Source organism: Anser anser (assembly GCF_964211835.1).
Source record: "Anser anser genome assembly, chromosome: Z".
NCBI classification, from domain to species: domain Eukaryota; kingdom Metazoa; phylum Chordata; class Aves; order Anseriformes; family Anatidae; genus Anser; species Anser anser.
The window spans coordinates 60,057,156-60,076,441 of record NC_139723.1 but is presented as its reverse complement, the minus strand read 5'-3'; the positions used below and the strand labels follow the sequence as shown (position 1 = coordinate 60,076,441).

Here is a 19,286-nt window from a genome sequence, read left to right as displayed (position 1 = left end):
ATCACAAACAACATGGGAACCTTGCAATTTCCAGACCTGATAAAACTGCTACTTCAATAATAGCAACAAAGGGGTCTAGGTCTCCATCAAAAACCTCAGACACTGTGATAAGACAGATATTATTAATAATAGTTTTCTCTCTGCTAGATTTATATGCTGTTTTAGGAGCCTTGCATCTTTGTGTGAGCATGTGTATGTTGCTCCTTTCCCTCATATAAATATCCAACCATTCATCTCTTACATGAATAAGTAAAAGACCTGAGCAAACACAGCACACTTTGAGATAATGGCTACAGTCCTTCCCCAAAGACATTAGATTTAAAGATATACCCTGTACTTCAGCCTTGCAAAGTTATATGCAACTTCTTGCCCAGAAAAGCAATTTGTTACATTTTATCAACATTGCCAATCATCATTAAAAAGGGATGGTGAGTGGATTTGGATTTGGGGTTAGGCTGGTTTTGTTTGACAGTTATTTCAAGTCACACACAAACAGTCTTTTTCTCCATTTCAGTACTGAGGCAAAACTATTGTTTCTGAACAAAGTCAGTACAGAACTTCTGAAGCATACCCTTTGTTCACAAAGGCTGCCTTCATGAAAGCAGACTGCCATCTACTGCAGCTAGTGCTCCGGTAACTTTCTGATAAAAGCATGAGTATGATCCGATTACCATGTGATCAAAAATGATTACATTTTCAGAGAACATTTAAGAGATTTTAGAAGTTCTTGGACTGTCCCTGTCAAAACATCCATCCATGCAGCACAGTAATTTGAATTTAAATGTCATTATCTGGAGTAAGTCTATGCTTGACCACCTGTAATACACTACAGTTAGGAACTCACTAGCCTGCACCTAGAGGAGTTTGATTTATAGGAAAACTGAAAGAATAGTTAAACAATTCTTCTCTAAAGATGATGATTCTTACATTCAAAATATGTCCAAAGTATGTGAGAACGCCATGGTCTTCTCCAAAAAAAAAGTCTGTAGAAAAAGAACTGAAGCCTTACAATTTCTTTTGGCTTACAGGAACGCTTAATAGAAAGGTGAGATGCTTTGTGAAAACATGAGTGCCTCGTCTGTTTAGAGTCAATTAAGTAGATAGTGTATTTGTATTAAAGACAGTTTTATTAGGATGCTTGAAAGTGCAGTGTGTCTTGTTAACAATTGCATATGAAGACAGAAATACAGCATACCTCTTTATTGTGTATTCAGTGTCATAGAAATTTTTTGACAGAAGTGTTGAAAGAAATAAAACAATTTCCTTCGCTGCAATGTTATATAAATTGCACTAAAATTTGACAACCACAATGAATTGGAACGCACTGCAAAGAGGCAAGTTGCACAAAGCCACCTTGACAAATGATACAAGTGACCACACTGTTCCCAAGGAAGCAAAGCTTTCAAACAAGTCACATGCATAAAGTGTTTGTGTTCTTATTCAGAGCACAGTACTGTAGCTAGAACTGCCATATCACTTCACAAGCAGAAAAACGCTGATGTCTGTATCCCCAATGTCCTTCTCAGATTTATGCCAGGTCATCTCTTCTCTCTTTGCGCTCCCCAACTTTTTATTTCATAATCTACTGTAACATAGAATCTAACAAAAGCTGAGTCCAGTTGGTGTATCAAACAAGTTACTTCTATTTAATTCATTAGTGTTTGTTTTCATTTCCTCTTCACTACACAACTGACTTGCCGCTTTGTGGTAAGCAGAATGTCACTGCTCCAAAGACTTAAAAAACTTCCATAATAACTTCTTCATGAAAAACTGCTGAACTTGCAATGTTTACCTTTCAAACACAGTAAGTACCAATATTATCTGCTGACATGAGGAATACTGCAAAAGACAGCCAAGATTCCACACCCAGCATATTGCTGGAAGGACACAATCAGCTTTTATAGCACAACTGCTTCCCTCTGGAGGTAAAAAAAGAGTCTCAAAATTCAGGAAGATGTAAAGGCACAGGTCACACTGATATGCTTTAAAAGCAGGGGTAAAAAAAAAACATAGGATGACCCTTTCTTTAGGAGCATGTGCAAGTGTGTACACAACACTGCTGCCAGCGTGTATTTGTGAGCAATGGGAGAGACTGGTGAGGAGAAGTGGTGTCAGGTTAGGAAACACACCCTTTGCAAAGTTTAGTATAAAGCTCTTAAGCCCCAGACTTGCTTTGTGTGTCTCCATAAACCAACAATAAGATAAGAATCACAAACAATATTCACCAAACATGTCTGTGTTTTGCAACCTCTCCTCCTCTCTCCTTAACTGAAATTCCCCCAACCTTTATAATAGCATTCAAAAATAAGCAGTTTGCCTTTTCTGTAACATTGCTGGCAACATTTGAGAGTTAAGGCCTTTTCTGTGGTTATATTGCTATCTGAAATAAAGATATTGCAGGTAAAACAAAGAAGTCAATACACGACTGTCTTTGGAGATCGATGCAACTGAATATGCTCAATATCATATTGAATTTTTCTTCCCACCTCCCTCTATCCCCACAAAAAGTTTTAAAATCATACAAGGCACAAACAGCTAAAATGTTTCAGCAAGGTCCCGTCTCTTCCTTGCTGTTCCTCCTTTGGCCCTGGTTTAACAATCCTCTGTGGCTTCAGGTGATGACAGTGGGTCCCTTTCGCCCTGTCCTCTCATGAATCTGAGATATTTTCAGTGCGATTGCTATAAGAGGACTCAGCACAGCCTGAAGAGGAAGAAATGCAATGGATTACATAGAGCAGAAATATCAAGAGACAGCTTATATTTATCTATTCCCCTCTTTACTGTAGCATTACATAATAGTCAATTATTAAACGCAATTATAACAAAAAATCTTATGCATTTACACTGTGTTGTTGTACTTGATACACCACAATATCATGCCGTTTTGTGAAGTTTTACATTATAAATACCTAAGATGCGCATAAAAGAGAAACCAGTAAATATACCAAAATGGCAATGTCTCAGTGTAACAGGAATTGTGGAGCTCTTCTGAAATCTGCTGTACAAAACAGTTAGAAATAACATATGCAGAATTATTTCTGTTCTGACGAGTGATATATTAAACAGGATAAAAGCCACAGAAGCAGCATGAACTCTCAAGTTTCAGGCTACTGACCTTACTAAATGTTTTTATGTATGAAACCGCCCATATGTGTAAGTGCAGATAACAGCTGTGATAGTACAATACGAAAACCAAGTAAAACACGATTTTTCAAATGACAACTAAATCTTCTCTCAGTTAATTATATGATACGGAAAGTTAAACTGGCAGAGCTGAGTTTTGTAGAAAAACATATATTAAGAGAATTATATATTTTATTGCCTAACTAGGATTTTAATTTTCTGACACTCAAAAATTATTTTTCCCCTGTCTCAAATAAACTACATTCTGTCTTTAAGCCTGTCAGGTTTAAAAATCAAATCAAATCTGTGACTCTGAAGAGCTTAACAGATATCTTTTTACAAGCTTAATATAATTAATTCTTTAAATCAGTTTTTCACCTAACAGTTTCTGATAGTATGATTTGCTTTATTGATGCAAATGGTCAGATGGTTAAATGGTAGAGTGGGGAGACAAATTAACTGTGCAGGCAGAGTCATGATACAACACCAAGCATGCCACTATCAAGAGAGTTGATGATCAAACTTAGCTGTGTACAAGTGTGAGTGGTCTGACATTATTATTCAACAACCTCCACATTTGTAGATATCTATCAACTGAATAATGATTAAACAGAATACAAGCCCATTAAAGTCAAACTTGCTTAGAGAGATTAACACATGGAGCATGGATTCGCCTCGTGGACAAATCATGCAGAAATAAATAGTAAAATGTGCCAATTTATAGGGTCTGGACCATGTCGTTCCTTCTTTCCTGCACCATGGATTAAGGAAAACTGAAAGAATGAAGCATCTGAACACTGTCTGGCACTCTCCTGAGAACCTTCTTCCATATCTAAGCTAAAAAGCACGGGAAAATTTAACAAAAAATCCTACTGAACTAGCTATACTTGACCCTCATTTCTCAATCAACTAATTTACTCTGAAGAAACAAGAAGAAAAACAAAGGTCTACCCAGTGCTTTGAACAAAAAAAACAAAATCAAATCAGTTTATGTGACACCCATTTACGTAAACATTTTAGCTGCTGTTGTTTTGCCAAGTGGTTCCAATTACCATTAAAATATTCTGCTTCTTATAATCACACTTGTCAAAAGTGAAAAGCCTATTTTAGTTCTGTCCTCTCATACTTCAATTTAACCACACTTTCTTCATCCTGCAGATGTTAAAAAAGTGCATTCTTTTTGGAATAGCAAAAGCAGAGCAGAACAAGGAACAAGAGCTGCATATGCCTTTTAAAAACTCCTTATCTCTGCAACGAACAGTTTACATTTCAGTTGCAAAATATAAATCCCAGACAGCAGGCATTTATAGTTAACATAAACCTATAAAGACTTCTTAAAGATACTATCTTAAAGAGATATTGATTCAAAAATATTTTCCAAATGCTCATTTTACTTGAGAAGTTCTAAAACCTTTCTATTGTCAGGTCAACTTGCAATTGCAATCACTCTCTAAGTTTATAACATATTTATTCCTTATAAACTATTTGTAAGATATAAAATGTTATACTCTATGCAATATTTAAGAATAGAACTGTAAATTAGCAGAACTAGTGACTTTAACCAGAAAAAAAAAAAAAACTCTTTTGTTTTGTAAGAACAAATAGAAGCTATACCGCTAAAAAAAAGAAACTAGGATAATTAAGGATAATTATTCATATGAGGAAATGCTTCAAACATGCAGCTATCTAACGTAAGGCAAAAAAATATTCAAAGCACTTTGCATGAGAATAATCAGTACCAGAATGGTCTGAGTGTGTTATTCCTGGTTGGTTGATGTAGTATTTTAGCTCTCTGTGACTTTGTAAGAAAATTCTGTTCAACTACCTTTCTCCTAGTCAAGCTCTAGATAAGATTTGTCCCATGATGTAGCCAGTTTATTAAAAGCTCAGGCAGGGCTGAAGTGTACCTGATTGCATGTTAAAAGGTCAGCAGGTGCCTGCACTTTGGCTTTAGACAAACATTTTTCTCAATACAGGTGGTCAAGCATCAAGAAACACCTTGTTAAAACCTGTGCAGTACATGTTACAACTTGCCAACTTTCATCAAAAAATCGTGCAATTCGGATGCCAAAATCATAATCTGTTCAGACTTTGCCTGGAAAGCTCACGAATCTTTTCTCTCAAGTCTCTTGCCTAGTCTGTGCTGAATTTCAGTCTTGCTAGGGAAAACCAAATATAGATGAGTTTTACATAGTCTAGGCATGGACATTTTCCATAAGGTCTTAAAATCACTTTTCTCAGCCCACTGCAAGTCTCAAAAACAAGTTGCCCGACCAGTTGCATCAGTTAAAAGAATTCTGCAGATCTTATCTTGGAAAAATAAAGCAGAAAAAGCTCAGAGAATGGTAATAACTTCAACAGGACCCAAAGCATTTTAGTGAACACAAGTAACTACAACTCTCTTATGGTTCTCAAATTTTTGCTCTGTCTTCTCTTCCTGTATTGATCTGCATTTTGCACACAGCATCATGTCCTCCAGCATTATTTTTGGCTTTCTCAGCTTTAAATGTACCCAAGCAAATAAGCAAGGTGTAATAATAAAAACATGGGGTCAAGTTATTTGTATACATACTGGCATTTGTAAAACATGAAGCACTACCCCATTTGTTCCTTGAATTCTGGGACCAGAGAGAGATAATGGAAAGCCATTTGAATTAGCCATTCATTAAAAGAATGCCCTGCTGGAGGCAAAGATCCAGCATCAATCAGCTAAGCCTTGTGTGACTATTACATGGTATATAAGCATTTAGGCACCTGAATTACTAATAACCAAAAGGACACTCTGGACAGTAATTATTTCAGAACAAATGCTCATGCCTTGCTACAGATTTCTAAGCAGAGCTGGCACAGTATTACATGTTCCAGAAGAATTCACTTTCCTGGAACAATTTTTAATGCCTCAAAATTAAAGAGAGATAAACAAGTCAGTTAGTACAGCATGAAGTCATCAAAGAAGGACTATAGTTTAACATTTGGAGCTCTGCCAAGATAGCAGATGTGCCAAGTGTTTTCCATCTTTGCATCCTCCCTTTCTAAAAACTGCTGTCAAATCCAAAATTCTACCTCTTCAGCTGCTTGTCTATCAGATTTAATATCAATTAAAGTCGTTTTCTAATTCCTCAAGGTAGCCTTCAGAAAAACATGCTTGCAGATTATTTTGAAGTCACCAAAAGCTGTTCTTGCTAGGTGTTGTTATTGTTTTATAAATTATGATAAGCCTTGAAGCTTTATAGGAATCCTTTTCACTCATAACACTTAAATTCGTTCTAAGTCCGTCTCATCATTTACACATTATAAAGAAGGCAGCTCAGAGATCAGGGTAACTGAAATAGCTCTAAGTCCAAGAACAAGGACACAGAGGAGTTATGAAATAACTCCTTCCTTTCTTACCTGTCCCTGCTCCCATGTCATTTTCCCTTGTTTCATGTGCCTGCTTACAGCTGCTGTTACCCCTTCTTAACCAGGGGCAGCAGAATCGGTTTTACTTTAACTTAGGGAACAGAAAAAGAAAGGCAGAAGAGAGTGGGGAATCCCCCAAACATGTTTTGATGGCCTTACTTACCAGAAGGATCTTTTCCTTTGGCTGTAATGTATTTTGAAAATCAAACCAATACGCTTACAAAGCAACACTTAAGTGATGGAAGAGACATATAGAATGGACTAAAGCAACTGCAAAGTGAGCTCAGCATTAGCAAGCACTCAGCACTAAACACACAGCCTGGCACCATATTGTATATCCTGCATATGGGGTAAACGCACAGCTCATCTCAGAGTGCCCGTCTGGTGCACAGATAGCTGTTGGGTCTTGTATTCCAAAAAAAGCAGAATTATTTGGAAAATTTTACGCTACAGCCACCAGTCCTAAAAGATCTAAGCAATGTGGATAACCTGGTTAATCATGGAACAAACTGACTGGGTCTCTAACATCCACAGCACTGGTGGTGGCCACCTCATTACAATGAAGCTACATGTGATACGGGGAAAAGGGAACTGCCATCTCTATTTAGCTACTTCTACTGACTATTAACTACTGCTTGCTAACTCTAATAAAGCAATAAAAAGGGCCATGAGGCCAGCTGTTCTGTCCCAAGCAGTAGAGAAAGGCATGCATGAGGCATAAAAAAGACAGGAGGAAAATGTATCCAGAGCGGTGCTTGGAAATATATATGTTTGCAACAGATCAGTTCTTTTCTAGCATACCCAAAGAGCTCAGATTGAAGCTTAGGTTTAATGAACTTGCTTCCTTGATTCAGGAAATATTTTATAATTACTATCACATGATATATTTTTCCAAGATAACATGAAAACAAACTACCCCGTCCAGTTCCAACTTAGAGTGAAAGTTGTTCACTATAAAGCTTCAGGCAGAATTTGACGTTAAATTATTTAAATAGCATACACACAGAAGTTTGATCAAACAGATGGAAATCTCCATATCCCACATCCATTCAAAGAAAATCTATGAATAGTAAAGGCAAAACTTTATATGAACTCTTTGACCCATACTGTACATTTAATAGCCAACCAGAGGCATGCTAAAAGACCTAATGCTTCAAAAATAAATGAAGAGGCAGTAACTCTCTAGTGAACTGCACTTGTGCATAGGTGTTGTTAAGAACATTTTGATAGAACCCTATAGAAACTTTTCATTTTATCTCTATTAAATAATATTGGGCAAAAGGGCTTCTAGGTTATTGATTCCAGTTCCGTGCTCTGAGACAAACTTATGTTTGTGAGTGATAAACAATCCCTTTATACAATCACCACATATATATAATCATATATAATCCCAATTTTTTATATAAGTCCTTACAAAGGTCCACCTGAAAATGAGTTTATTTTTTCCTCTGCTATTTGCTATTCAAAAATTGTTTCAGAAATTCAGTCTTTGATGGTGAAGAAACTTTATATGTCAATGACTTTTTTAGTTGGCACGTCTTTTTGGCAAAGCACAATGAAACAACTCTTGCTCCAAAATCACTGTGTGGTTGCTGTTAATCTACTGATTCTTTAGATAACTAGTACCTAATTCAACAGACTTTGGCTACAGTAATTGTAGCATTTGTGATTCACTGTATCCCAGTTAAGGAGTACTTCATATGGACTGAATGGGTCTATGACAACACCTATTTATTTCTATTGCAATTCAAGTAATGAATCATAACATACTGTAAACAGAGCTGGTTAGTTAATATGTAGAACAATCCAGATTATTCACTACACTGCTTCCAGGGTGTTTAGTCTGCAACAGCAGCAAAATTGTGTTGTTGGAGGGAACACTGCTTTCATGAATAAAACAATTCAAAACAATTCTGCATAATGAGTCATTTCATTTTTGGTGTTTGTATATGAATCTTCCTGTTTGGATCTTATCCAAGTTTGATAACGTATCCAGGTGGCTAGAAAAAGGACAAGCAGATATTAACCATCTGTTGGGATCCATAAATTGGGAACGAGTTGATCTGTAAAACAAAGCTATAAATGAATTTAAAGGTCAAAAAAACTCATATTTTAGTTCTTTGTGCCCATTCATCTACTCATCTCTAGATCTTCATCTGCGTTTGATTTAGCATAGCTACTAACCCTATTAAATTTATACAAAGAACTATTCCAATGCATAAAGGCCCAAGACTTTACATAGAAGTTTGTTGTTTATTATAAAGCAATAAAACTCCAGAAATTGCTAGTTGGATGCCTATTTGACTGACGAAAGCTAAAGAAATCATCTTTTTAAATAATATGTTCCAAGGTAGCTAGAAAGCAGCCTTCTCAGTAATATACAGTGATGAGGTACATCACCAGTGATAAGAAGCAGCAACAGACTGTTATTCTATTTTAAGGTGAACATTCACATTTTAGAAAAGTGTTGGGCATTGTTTTAAATACTTTTGTTTTAGCCTGCATAGAACCAGATGCCATCATAATTATAAACTGTGATTCTAAAATGCTGACAGCAAATTGTTTTTAATGTACTTTTGCACAGAACTTGACAGTCATTTACCATTAATCACTCCTGATTTTTATTTCTGTTGATACTGGCTTATAGGAGGAACTGAACTACTCATGGAAATGGAGTAACCACTCCTTAATTCCCAGGTGATCATGACGCTGCTTCTGCCAATTTCCTTGAACTGATCATAGAGCAGGCAGTGACCACAGATATTCGCATTTACCTGTGACCTTGGACTTCTAATCATTAGCATGTTTTACTACTTTCCCTTGGACTTTTCTGTTGTTGTTCAAGCAGTTGGCTATGCTTTATTTGTTCCAAGGTGGAAAGTATTAACCAATTAATTGTATGAAGATGCTACTAAAATAACATTTGGGTGACCCTTACATTCATTAATAACTACTGTTTGGCCCACATATGAATTGGAACAAAAGGCCCTTATGAGCCTTGCTTCTCTCTAGTTACAAAAATGCTCTTACAGAAGCTCTGAAGGTGGAAAGTAAACACTTGCAGGCCATGAGACCTGAAAATCAGCTCTTCCTCTGAGAGTCATGGAGACATAGATAGAACTGAAGCACAATGAGGTATGAAGAAAGCCTCACTTGAGCACAACTCATTTAAGTGGCCCCATGGTACCAAAATTGTGCCAAATGAAAGTCACAAGTTCAAGCATCCTAAACAGTACTTCAGAGTATCTCAGGTTTTCTGTTGGCTATCAAAACAAACACACTGTAGTACTCTCCAAGTAGTTGAAACTTGATGATATCAAGCATAGTTATATATCTTTTTTCAAATTGTATTCTGGACAAGTGTTGCTCATACAGCACCCTTGCTTCTTATGCAGTAATGGCTGCTCCACAAGCAAATGTTAGGTACTGCAAATGAGGGAAAAAGAGTCACAGTGGAAAGAGAACAAAGACACTCAAGCAATGCTAAGACTGGCTAGTTAGGTATCGTGTAGATACAAGGTAATGCTAAAACATCGCAAGCATTTCTATTTACTGCTACTGATTCTACACCTAGAACAGAATATTATAGTCTGTCCAAACTGCGAATTTGTCTATCCAAGAATTCAGATGAAATGGAAGGTAACAAGGTCTGGCCCTTGCCTTCGTTCAGAACACATGAACAACACACAGAGAAAAGCATATAAAACTTTTCATGCACAATCTTCTAACATTTCGCACAAAGAATCATTACACTTGGCTGAATAAGTAAGGCTACTGAGCTGTCCTAAATGTTTAACAAGCTTGTTGATTTTATGTCATAAATCATATCCTACTTTCACAATAAGAAGTGACAAAAAGTTAACAGAAGAGGTTTCTTTTGGGGGGAAATTTTCCCAAATTCCCATTATTTGACTTTTAAAATTATAAAGAAAAATAAATTCAATTGGAATTGCAGCTGTACTAAATATGGGTGATTTCATTCACATTTAGAGAAACAATTTATACTAAACATGGAATGGTTTTGATCACACCCTGTGGATAGCCACCTTGCTTATGAAGGGCATCTGTGAAAATCAACTTACAAAAAAAAAAAAAAAAACAAGAAAAGATTTCTGCTTCAGCTTTCCAGATTATTGAATAATAATGATAAGATCAGATATACATGGTAAATTAACACTCAAACATCAGAACCACACAAGGGCAAAACTCATCAATTTCACAGAGGTTTGGTTTTAGTTTAGAGAACCACAAAACTCCTCCATCACCTGGCCAGCAGAGCTGGTCCTAAGCACAGTTACTGTGGGCAGAGCCCAGACCAGTAAGGCAAACCTGAAATTGAGTAAAAACCCTGAATTAACACAAAGCTTGATCTGTTGCTAGATTTCTACCCCATTCTTTCATTTTAAGAATCCCCTCATTCTTTAATCAGTACAGCGTTATTATAACTAAAAACAATTAAAACAATTGAGAAGTACTGCTGATAGAGAAAACATTTTTATTTCTTCCCAGCTGATTCAGAATCAAGACCGAGCTTATGTTTGTATTCAACACGTTTAGATTCAGGTGGAAGAAACTCAGACTTGGTAGAAGAGGCCATAAAGTGGCACTGTTATTTGAGTCAATTGGTTGAAATGCATATGTGTTGCATAGCGTGAAACAGAGATTCAAGTGTCACATACCCAAAGAACTGCAAACTGTCCTAAAATGGGTTATAGTTTTAATGCATGGGTTTATTATTTTAAGAGAAGTGAGATGATACTCTCCCTGGAACATGAAAATAAAGGTGAGATTCATCTCTCCAAAAAGTATAGCATCTGTTTTGAGTTATCTCCTTCTACCCCCTCCTAATGTCAGAGGAGATAAAACCACTTGAAGGGAGCAATTTATCTCAGACTAACACAGGTGGCTATGTAAGGTTAGATACTGCAGGATATGTAGAACTGTCTTCTAGAGATGCTTTCACTCACTAGGGACAGAGTACTAAAGACTAAATTAGATGAATACAGTTAACTGAGATTAATCCCACTCTAACAATACAGTATAACAATTTCACAGGAAAGCCTGCTTTTCTTTTGACACTGTCAGTCACTAAAATGTGTTAAATTACTGATTTAAAAAAAGCAAATGCCAAGCTGAAGAGAAACTACTAATTGATACTAAATTATTTGTTGGATACAAAGATTTGTGTACCTTAATTCTTAGGCATTACAAATGTACTTGTAAATGTACTAGTACCTGTAAAAAAAAATATTAAATACTTTTATGTTGCTCTACCTCCCACAGCAGATTTCACCAGTTCAGGTTTTGTCAAGTATGTAGTAAGTCTCCATGTTTGAACATCAGTTTTAGCGAGATCTGAATACCCTCAGAACAGTTTCACCTTACAGATTCACTCTAAGGATAACACATGTCAGTGAAGACGGAATAAGACTTTCACGGATACTTTTTCTTACAGAAAAATACCAGCACTTGGAAATAGTACTTTTGTGTTTATCAGTAACAGCAACCAAAACTTGAGGGGGAGAGGGCGTTAGCAACCTGGTGTCGCAATCCTATTTTTGAAAATTTTGATTAATTTTCTTGTTTGCTGTAGTGAAATGAAAACTGAATAGTATCTCAGGAGTTATGATTATCCAAAGAAGTAGAATCAACTGGAATTTTCAACAGGCAGAAACACAGGGCAATGAAAATAATCCATCTTCAAACTCTATCTAAAAATAATACAAAAAAAAAAAAGGTACTGACAGAAGATGATCCAATAAGCAGAAGCAACAATGTGTTTACTTAAGCATTTAAGCAACAAATATGTATTTTTTTGTTTTATAATATATAATGTATGGAACTAACAGTGTTATTCCTCATCAGCTGTTCCAGGCACAATGTAATGATACAGAATTTACATGTCATCACCTAGCCAATTACAAAGAGCAGGTATACTTAGACTAAAATAAGCATTTATCCCAAATGTAACAAAATCTTGCTACTCACTCTCTTCCACATACTCCACTGAAGATTATCAAATGCTCTTCTGAAAAAAAATATTGTTATTTTTGTACTGTCATGAGAATCTCCTAAAATCAAATGCACGTATTCCCTCAAAACCTGTCATATGGGGCAACCTAGCGATCAGGCCCAGTCAGAATGATTTTATGAAAGGCAGGTCCTGCTTGATGAACCTGATCTCCTTCTGCAACAGCATGATACTCTCAGTGGATGAGGGAAAACTGTGGATGTTGTTTATCTAGACTTCAGAAAGGCTTTTGACACCATTTCCCACAGCATTCTACTGGAGAAACTGGCTGCTCTTGGCTTGGATGGGTGTACGCTTTGTGGGGTTAAAAGCTGGCTGGGTGGCCACGCCCAAAGAGTCATGAATGGAGCTAAATCCAGTTGAAGGCTGGTCCCAAGTGGAGTCCCCCATGGCTCAGTACTGGGGCCAGTTCTCTTCATTATCTTCATCAATGATCTGGATGAGGGGATCGAGCACACCCTCAGTAAGTTTGAAGACAACACCAAGTTAGGTGCATGTGTCAATCTGCTCGAGGGTAAGAGGGCTCTGCAGGAGGATCTGGATAGGCTGGACCGATGGGCTGAGACCAACTGTATGAAGTTCAACAAGGCCAAGTGCCAGGTCCTGCACTTGAGGCACAACAACCCCACACAACACTATAGGCTGGGGAAGGAGGCACAGAACCACAGAATCATCTAGGTTGGAAGAGACCTCCAAGATCACCGAGTCCAACCTCTGACCTAACACTAGCAAGTCCTCCACTAAACCATCTCACTAAGCTCTGCATCGAAACATCTTTTACAGACCTCCAGGGACAGTGACTCAACCACCTCCCTGGGTAGCCCATTCCAATGCCTAACAACCCTTTCGGTAAAGAAGCTCTTCCTAATATCCAACCTAAACCTCCCCTGGCACAACTTTAGCCCATTCCCCCTTGTCCTATCACCAGGCACATGGGAGAATAGACCAACCCCCACCTCGCTACAGCCTCCTTTAAGGAACCTGTAGAGTGCGATAAGGTCGCCCCGAGCCTCCTCTTCTCCAGGCTGAACAATCCCAGCTCCCTCATAAGCCGCTCCTCATAAGACTTGTTCTCCAGACCCCTCACCAGCTTCATTGCCCTTCTCTGGACTCACTCAAGTACCTCGATGTCCTTCTTGTAGTGAGGGGCCCAAAACTGAACACAGTACTCGAGGAGAGCTGCCTGGCAGAAAGGGACCCAGGGGTATTTGTTGATAGCCATCTGATCATGAGCCAGCAGTGTGCCCAGGTGGCAAAGAAGGCCAACAGCATCCTGGCTTGTATCAGAAATAGCATGGCTAGCAGGACTAGAGAAGTGATTGTCCCTCTGTACTTGGCTCTGGTGAGGCCACACCTTGAGCACTGTGCTCAGCGTTGTGCCCCTCACTACAAGAAGGACATCAAGGTGCTGGAGTATGTCCAAAGAAGAGCAACAAGGCTGGTAAGGAGTCTAGAGAACAAGTCTTATGAGGAGCAGCTGAGGAGCTGAGGGAGCTGGGATTGTTTAGCCTGAAGAAAAAGAGGCTCAGGGGAGACCTTATCATGCTCTACAATTACCTGAAAGGAGGCTATAGCAAGGTGGGGATCAGTCTCTTCTCCCAAGCACCAAATGATAAGACAAGAGGAAATGGCCTTAAGTTGCACCAGGGGAGGTTTAGGTAGGATACTAGGAAATACTTCTTCACTGAAAGGGTTGTGAAGTATTGGAACAGGTTGCCCAGAAAAGTAATTGAGTCACCATTCCTGGAAGTCTTCAAAAGACCTGTAGATGTACTAGATGACCTTCAGAGGTCCCTTCCAACCTCAGCTGTTCTGTGATTCTGTGATAATTCCTTTTAATCTTATGACAGGATGAGATGTAGAGCTTAGTGACATGGTTTAATGATGGACTTGGCAATGTTAGATTGAAGGTTGGACTAGATCATCTTAGATGTCTTTTCCAACCTTAATGGTTCTACAGTTCTATAATTCCATGATTCTATATGCCTGTGGGATACAATCTATGACCCTGAAGTTCATAATGCCCCACTGCTGGTGGCAATGTAACCAGCCAGGGCAAGGAAAGAGGAGCAGTGGGAACTGTGCTATATACAATGAGAAACTAGATGACGAATTCATCGCATTAATCAAGCTGGAATGACTATTTGTCCCAGCATTTTGCACATGGCAAGAGATAAAAAGGATGTCTACAAGACTAGGTATTTCCTAAGGTTGTCTGAATGTTAAAACATCTACCTGTCTTCACTGTGCAGTAAAGCTCCTGCAGCAAGTTTCAAGGTAATGCCATTTCTTCCCCTGGAATTACCAGTTCACTAGTGAGTATCTTGGATAAACAGACAGAAATGTAACAATCAGAAAAGCTCTGGAACATGTATAGAAAAAGATGTACAGGCTTTTTTTCTGTCTCTAGGAGTAACAGATGCTTTTGGTGTTTTGAAAAAAAGACCAGACTCTAAAATCCCTGAGGACACTGAGAAGGCTTACTGATCCTGACCATCTCCGCTGAGGACTTCCCCTGTACCCTGTCCAAGTGCACACAGGGCCAATTTCAGCTCCCCCCCAGTGGTGCTAGTTCCTGCCTGAGCAACTCCATGGGTGTGCCCATCTCCAGACCCACCTTTGGATCTGCAAAATATCTGGAGAAATTGAAGCACTTTTACACTTCTGATAGACAATTGTTTAATAACATAAAAAGAAACTCACTAATTTTATGGTAGGAATCTGATAAAGAAACAATGCCAAACATTCCCCTAGGGTTCAAAAGGATTTCATAACACTTATCATAGAATCACAGAATGGCTTGGGTTGGAAGGGACCTTAAAGATCATCTAACTCCAATCTCCCTGCCACAGGCAGGGATGTACTTATGTTTGTGGAAATTTGCATTTGCATTCTAGTCATTAATACAAAACTACATGGGACTTCAAATACAGGCTTTTTATTTATTATGAGCTAAAAGCTTATCCATTCTTTCATTACACATCCTCAGTCCTCTCTTGTTTTATTTCATAACATGTGGTTGAGATGGAAAAATCTGAGAGGTGGATACATAATTTATATTACTAATTGGTTTAGCTGTCTTCTGGATTGTAATGAAACTTACTCTCAACCTTCTGTCTTCCTAGGAAAGAGTCTGGTTGTGATGTAAGATAATTCTTGGACAGCTGCAAGTCTTTCCCTTACAAGGAATCCCTACACTGTTTAGACTCAGGCATCCATACTTCCTAAGTGTACCCTCCTTGCAAGGAATGCCTGGGATACCCTAAGTAAGTGATCCCCAGACAACCTGCCTGAAAATTAATTAAATTTTTAAAATATATAACTCAGAATACAACACTTACAAAAACTGAGTGAAAAAAATAAAAAACCTCTTGAAGGACTAAAACTCATTCCTCAGCTCTTATCACTCAGACATCTCAGCCCTTGAAATTCCTGTTGTGTTAGCTATTACATAAACATGTACTAAAACTGCTAGTCCTGCCTCAGAATGTCGTCACACAATTAGGAAAATTATCTACAAGCACAGAAAACAGAGGTTGGAGTGTTGAGTGTTCCTTGTGATTCCAGATGAAAACCTGTGGCGATTGCTATAATTGGGAAGTGTGTTACATATACACTCACTTCAAATGAATTAAATATAAAAAAACATTCTGTCAATGTGATGTGTGAAGAAGTTTCTTCTTCCCCATTCCAGCAGTTATGAGCAGAGGGGGACTCTCCTCTCCAGAAGTCTGTCAGAAAGTCATCAGTTTGCTCTGACAGCACCCGTGATAAAACTAACCTTCAGACCCTACTGCAAAGAAGTATCCCTAATGTCCCAATGGATTCAGAGAGCTGCACCGAGGGCAGAATCGGGCATAGATTAGTTACCTGCATGGCAGGGCTGAAGGAAGACTTATGGAAGAGTCAAGCTGGGGGTGACAGAAGGAGATGGAAGCATCACGAACAAGACAGATACTGTCAGGAGGCTGCAAAGGCTGGCTGCTCCCTCAGTGCCAGGGACAGCAACATAGGCTGGCAGGGCAGGGCTCAGGTCCACATTACCCAAATCAGGCAAGCATGACAGACACAGAAATTGTGCCAAGGTTCAACTGACAGCCCAGATCAACAGACAATCTGATGGCAATGAGACAGGTCCAAGGTCAAACTGGGAATTCAATCCACAAGTCAGGTCCACTGATTGCCAGCAGGACCACAGTGACAAGTTCTAGGTCAAGCCAAGAGACACTTGGATAGAAACTTTTCTTGGACAGAAAACCTGTAACTGCTGGATTAATGCTCCTTAATCTGGAAAATGGACCTCACACTAGAGGAGCTACAAAGGAAGCAAGGCACATCTGATTCTACAGGCTGAGGTGATGCATGAAATTGTTTGGAATTGTATGAAAACAAGTAGCTGTCAAGGAAAAAGCTGAGATGCAGAACACATGCCCTCTCCTCTCTAAGAGCCCTGAAACTACTCAAGGCACCTAAAGCTTCACTACTATTCCCACCAGCATAAAATGGGTCCATCTAAACCAGTATCCTGTCTGAGAGTGGCACACTGGATACTTAGAGTACAAGAACAGAACAAGTATTAAGCAACCCTTCCACAGCACATATTCAAGTATCCAACAATCTCTTGCTAGGAACTGACTTGGCAGTTACATCTGCAGCTCTGCTTCATGTCCCAGCAAATCAGTTTTAAGCAGCTCCATTTTCATCATCCCAACCTGCTTATTCTTTTTCTAGACCATCTCCAGATGCGAGCAGCCTATCAGTGGTTGCAGTGCAATTAAGTAGGTCTGCAAAACCTTTCAGAGCAAAAAGGACACCCTCTATGCTTCTTCCACAGGCCATGAATGAGAGTCGAGTCACGCTAGCACAAGTGACAGTACATAGTAAAATCCAGGACTAACCCAGGACTTCTATGATTATGAGTTTAGTAAATTACATAGATGTGAAAAGATAGCATTAAAAGACTTGAATAAAGCCAATATACCCTTCAAAGTTAAGGCAATATTTGGTGCTTTAGATGTCACTGTCTTTCTGGCATTCCACTTAAACCACTAACACATGCATTTTAAACAAAAAATGGGATTTCTCTGGGTGTGATATTTTCTAGAGTTGTCTGGACTGACTGACTGAATGCATGAATATTCACATAGCACTTCTTTCCTTTTTACTCTTTGGCTCTCTGCTTCAATGATCCTCACTGAACTGATGATTTCCAAAATATCTTCTTTCCAAATTATCCTATTTTCAAAATATCCTTTTACACTTCAATCTGTATCATTATAACTAATGTAAATTCTTCAGTCTCTCATTGTATCCCTGATATTTCCTTTCCAAGATCAAGAAGCGGCTTTCCCAAATGAAACACAGATCTAGTGATGCTTCCTGAGCACTTTTAGCAGTTTTGGCACAATGCTCAGGTATTTTGCGTTTAGCACTTCACAAAACAATAGTGATAGTGTATTTCAGGCTCCTACGGGCATCTGCTGGACTTCCAGACAATTACAAATGGCCAATTTTTACAGGTCTTATTACAGTGTTATTACATTACCTGTGGTTCCTTATTGTGTTGGCTAGGATCCTTCTCATAACTCTCTGCATAGATCCGGAGAGTAGCTCTCACATGGCTAGAAGCACTCATTCTGAAGATGAGCCTGGAAGCATCTGAAAAAATAATCCGCAAGCCCTATGGGAGAAGAATAAGTGGCACATATGTAAGTTGGCAATACCTTTTACAGATGTACTGTGTTTACATGGCAAGGTTTCAGTAGTGGGGGACTTCCATGAGAAGAGTCCAGAAGCTGCCCCATGTTAGATAAGGGCCAGTTTCATCCGGCTCCAAAGGGACCCACTGCTGGCCAGAACTGAGCCAATACGTGATGTTGTTTATGCCTCTGTGAGAGCAGATTTAAGAAAGGGAAAAAAACAAACAAACAAACAAACAAAAAAAAACCGCTAGGCAACAGCAGCTGGGAGAGAGAGAGGAGTGAGAAGCAGCCCTGCAACCCCCCAGGTCAGTGCAGCAGGAGGGCAGGAGGTGCTCCAGGCAGGCAGCAGCAGTTCCCCTGCTGCCTGTGGAGAGGCCCCTGGTTGGAGCAGGCTGTCCCCCTGCAGCCCATGGGTCCCACACGGAGCAGATCTCCATGCTGCAGCCCGTGGAGGAGCCCCCGGTGCAGCAGGTGGATGTGGCCACTGTGGAGCAGAGGAGACAAAGCATTAGGGACACAGCCACCATTCCCCATCCCCCTGTGCTACTTGGCAGGAGGAGGTAGGAGAGGGTGGATGTGGGGAAGGTGTTTCAAGTTTGTTTTCTTTGTTTCTCACTTCTCTAGCTTGTTAATAACAGGCAATACATTTCCCTAATCTCCCTGTGCTGAGTCTGTTTTGCCCATGACGATAACTGTTGAGTGATCTCCCCTTGAGCCCTTTGTATCGTATTTTCTCCCCCTTTCCCTTTGAGAAGGGAAAGTGAGAGAGTGGCTGTGGTGGAGCTCGGCTGCTCACCTGAGTAAAACCACCACAACAAATCACAGTTTACTGCCCTAAAATAAAACGTGAAAGGAAGAGTCATTTGGATGCAATTCCACTTTCTCTATAACTTTGGACAACTCATTTATTACTTTCTTCCCTTCTCAAGAACAGAAATGATCTTGTCTTTTCCCTCCCACTCCTCGTAACAAGGGTTTTTTTTACTGTTGTTTTTAATTTCTTTCAATGATTTGTTCTTGTTCTGTTTGCT

General features: G+C 39.0%; 1 protein-coding gene across 1 annotated transcript in view; it reads right to left on the bottom strand.

The window, feature by feature from the left end:
- Window positions 1–1,108: 1,108 nt before the first annotated feature.
- Window positions 1,109–19,286, bottom strand: part of PGM5 (phosphoglucomutase 5) — an 87,020-nt gene continuing 68,842 nt past the window's right edge. Inside the window, exons 10-11 of the mRNA XM_083816017.1 lie at window positions 18,099–18,233; window positions 1,109–2,701 (exon numbers count right to left, since the gene is read on the bottom strand). Coding sequence (XP_083672143.1) covers window positions 2,612–2,701; window positions 18,099–18,233 — 225 coding nt within the window. The 3' untranslated portion in view covers window positions 1,109–2,611. The remainder of the gene's footprint in view (window positions 2,702–18,098; window positions 18,234–19,286) is intronic.